Source organism: Frankliniella occidentalis, unplaced genomic scaffold (assembly GCF_000697945.3).
Source record: "Frankliniella occidentalis isolate FOCC.00 unplaced genomic scaffold, Focc_3.1 Scaffold29, whole genome shotgun sequence".
Taxonomy (NCBI): Eukaryota; Metazoa; Arthropoda; class Insecta; order Thysanoptera; family Thripidae; genus Frankliniella; species Frankliniella occidentalis.
The window spans coordinates 1,575,420-1,577,882 of record NW_026267159.1 but is presented as its reverse complement, the minus strand read 5'-3'; the positions used below and the strand labels follow the sequence as shown (position 1 = coordinate 1,577,882).

Genomic DNA, 2,463 nt, shown 5'->3' with positions numbered 1-2,463 from the left:
CCCCCCCACCCCATCGCGCGCGCCAGGAGCTGAATTTTGCAAGATCCGAGGGGAACGACAGATGGTGCAAATCATTGTGACAAATATCTTTGCCGGTATGAAGACGGCTCCCGCCCGCGCCCCTTCCATCCCCTCAGCCCTCCGCCGCTGCGCAGCCTGTGTCGTTCAGCCCCTCGGTGACTTCACCGCATCCCGTCGTCGCCCCGGGAGAGGGTTGGAGACCGAGAGAGCTAGCAAGATGTAGATCAGGGGATGAAGTAAAGAGAAAGAGAGAGGAAGAGGTGTCTGAGAGAGACAGGGATGGGAGAGAAAGGGGAGACAGAGGAAGGGGCGCTTGCTAGTCGGAAGCGCTTGCGTTCCGTTTGCGCCACCTAATTTTCTGACAGCCCTTTCCTCTTCCTTCCACGATTTGATTTTATTCCCTTCGTTCCCGCCCAGGCCGCCCAGCAGCTCCTCTCTGCTCCGCTCCCTCTCATTCTGTTCGTGTCGTGGCTCTGCGTAGCACAGGCACGCGCTGTACTCTCTGTAGACGGAGGTAAGAGGAGGGGGATGAAAAGGGACGAGAGAGAGAGCTCTTCGTAATCTATAGACCGTCTTGTCACCATGGCAACGACCTGCTCGTTCCTAAGCGGCCGCGCTTTTATTGGCGCGTTTGTGGTTTGTTTTGGCATCCTTTGAGACGCGCAAGTGCAAATGAGCGTAAGTCTCTGGACGCGCGGCTCTCTGCAAGGCAGAAAGTGTGTGTAAGGAGGTGGGGGGAGGGGGGATGAGGTTGGCAGGAATGTAGGGGAATAAAGGGTGACGAAAATTTGACGGCTAAAAAGGATTACTATGAATTCGGATTACGGTGAATTCAGCTTACCGTTCTGGTTACCACGAAGGTGGATGTCGGTCCTCCATTGTTAAAAATGTTTTTTGATTCCCCAACACTTACTCGACTTACTCGATACGAAGCAACTGTAAAATCGGCACATTTCTCTCCTTTTTTGTAGTCGGAAATAACGCATTTTGCTTTCGTAACAGTTGTGAACCAATCGTAATACTTCCTGAAGTTAATCAATTTATTTTTGACAACGAAGAAGAGTTGTGATTTTTCGATGATTTCCCCCAAAATGGCAAAGATTTATGGCAAGGTTTTTCTCCACGAATTTTTCGTAAAGTATTGACTTTCTTGAAAAGAGTGTTTTAATGGACTGTTTCACCAGGTTTCCGTGAATTATATTTCCCGATTACATTTTTTCATCGTGTAGAGCTGGGTCACCCAGCATGTCGTTGCCGAAGCAGTGGAATTGCGGGTTAATAGAATCGCCTTGGAGTCGGCTGCGCTGCCTACCGCCGCGGCCAGAGCCTCGCCATGACCCCAGGCACGCCTAGGCACCCCCGACACCCGCCTACTGCCCGTCCGCCACGGCCCGTGTGTCCGTCTGTCGTCTTGTTGTCCGGTCCGGCCACCTCCTCGCCTGTCTGTCCCGTTCCGTCCGACGTCCGTTTGCGAGTTGAAGTTAGGAAACGTAAACTTTGTAACCTCGTTGGGCGCGCACTGCTTGGGACGGAGTGGGCCATGTTTGGAGCCTCGCCTCACCCCGCCCTCTCCCCCCTGCCCCCAATCTCTCTCTCTCTCTCTCTCTCCCTCACGCTCTCTCGCTGGGGCAGCAGAGTGCGCGAACTAAACTCGGACTACGCGGCGCTCGCACCTTGTTGTTGTGAGTGGCCATAGCGAGACGGCGGTGTCCAGGATGGCGCCGGACGTGTCGGCCCCCCGCTGGCCGCCCGCTGCCCCCCAGGTTGGCGCGGCGGCCGCGCGGGGGCGCCAGGCGCCACTACCGGCCGCCCGGGGGCCGCCGGAGGCTCCACGCCCATGTGCCCGTGATTAATAATTGTTTTCGCTCTGCTCATGCACATCGCTGCCGAATTGAATCATGGCTAATTGTGTTTGCCGTTGGGGCCCCGTTGGGGCGGCAGGGCAGGCGGTCGGGGGATGCCCGCGCGGCGAGCGGGTCAGTAGGGCGCGCGCGCCGTGGGGTGGGGCGTGTGTGTGTTACCGCTGCAGCCCAGCAGCAGTCTCCCATCGCGATAGCGACTGTGGTGAGGGAAAAACGGAAGAAAAACGCAGGCAAGAAAGATCCTTGCGACAAGTGTACGATTTTTACCCCGTTTTGTGCGGCCATGCCGCTCCGAGCCATTCGCCCCCTTTCGAGGCCGGCGCGTGGGGTGGTGCGGGGGCAGTCGGTCTCCACTGCTCGGTGCTACTTTGTTGTTGTTGTACAACTCGCGTCGTCGTGCGCAATTTCTTTTTTTCTTATCTCCTCCGCTTCTTCTTTGGCAGGGTCGCAAAGGCAAGGGGTCCATCTTTGTCTGGGCCTCGGGCAACGGCGGCCGTCACACCGACTCGTGCAACTGCGACGGCTACACCAACTCCATCTTCACGCTGAGCATCTCCAGCGCGACGCAGGGCGGGTGAGT

At 56.9% G+C, this 2,463-nt stretch overlaps 1 protein-coding gene across 1 annotated transcript in view; it reads left to right on the top strand.

The window, feature by feature from the left end:
- The window catches only part of LOC113209561 (furin-like protease 2), a 154,266-nt gene that overhangs the window by 61,590 nt on the left and 90,213 nt on the right, over positions 1-2,463 (top strand). The window contains exon 4 of the mRNA XM_052265690.1: positions 2,327-2,457. Within this exon, the coding sequence (XP_052121650.1) occupies positions 2,327-2,457 (131 nt within the window). The remainder of the gene's footprint in view (positions 1-2,326; positions 2,458-2,463) is intronic.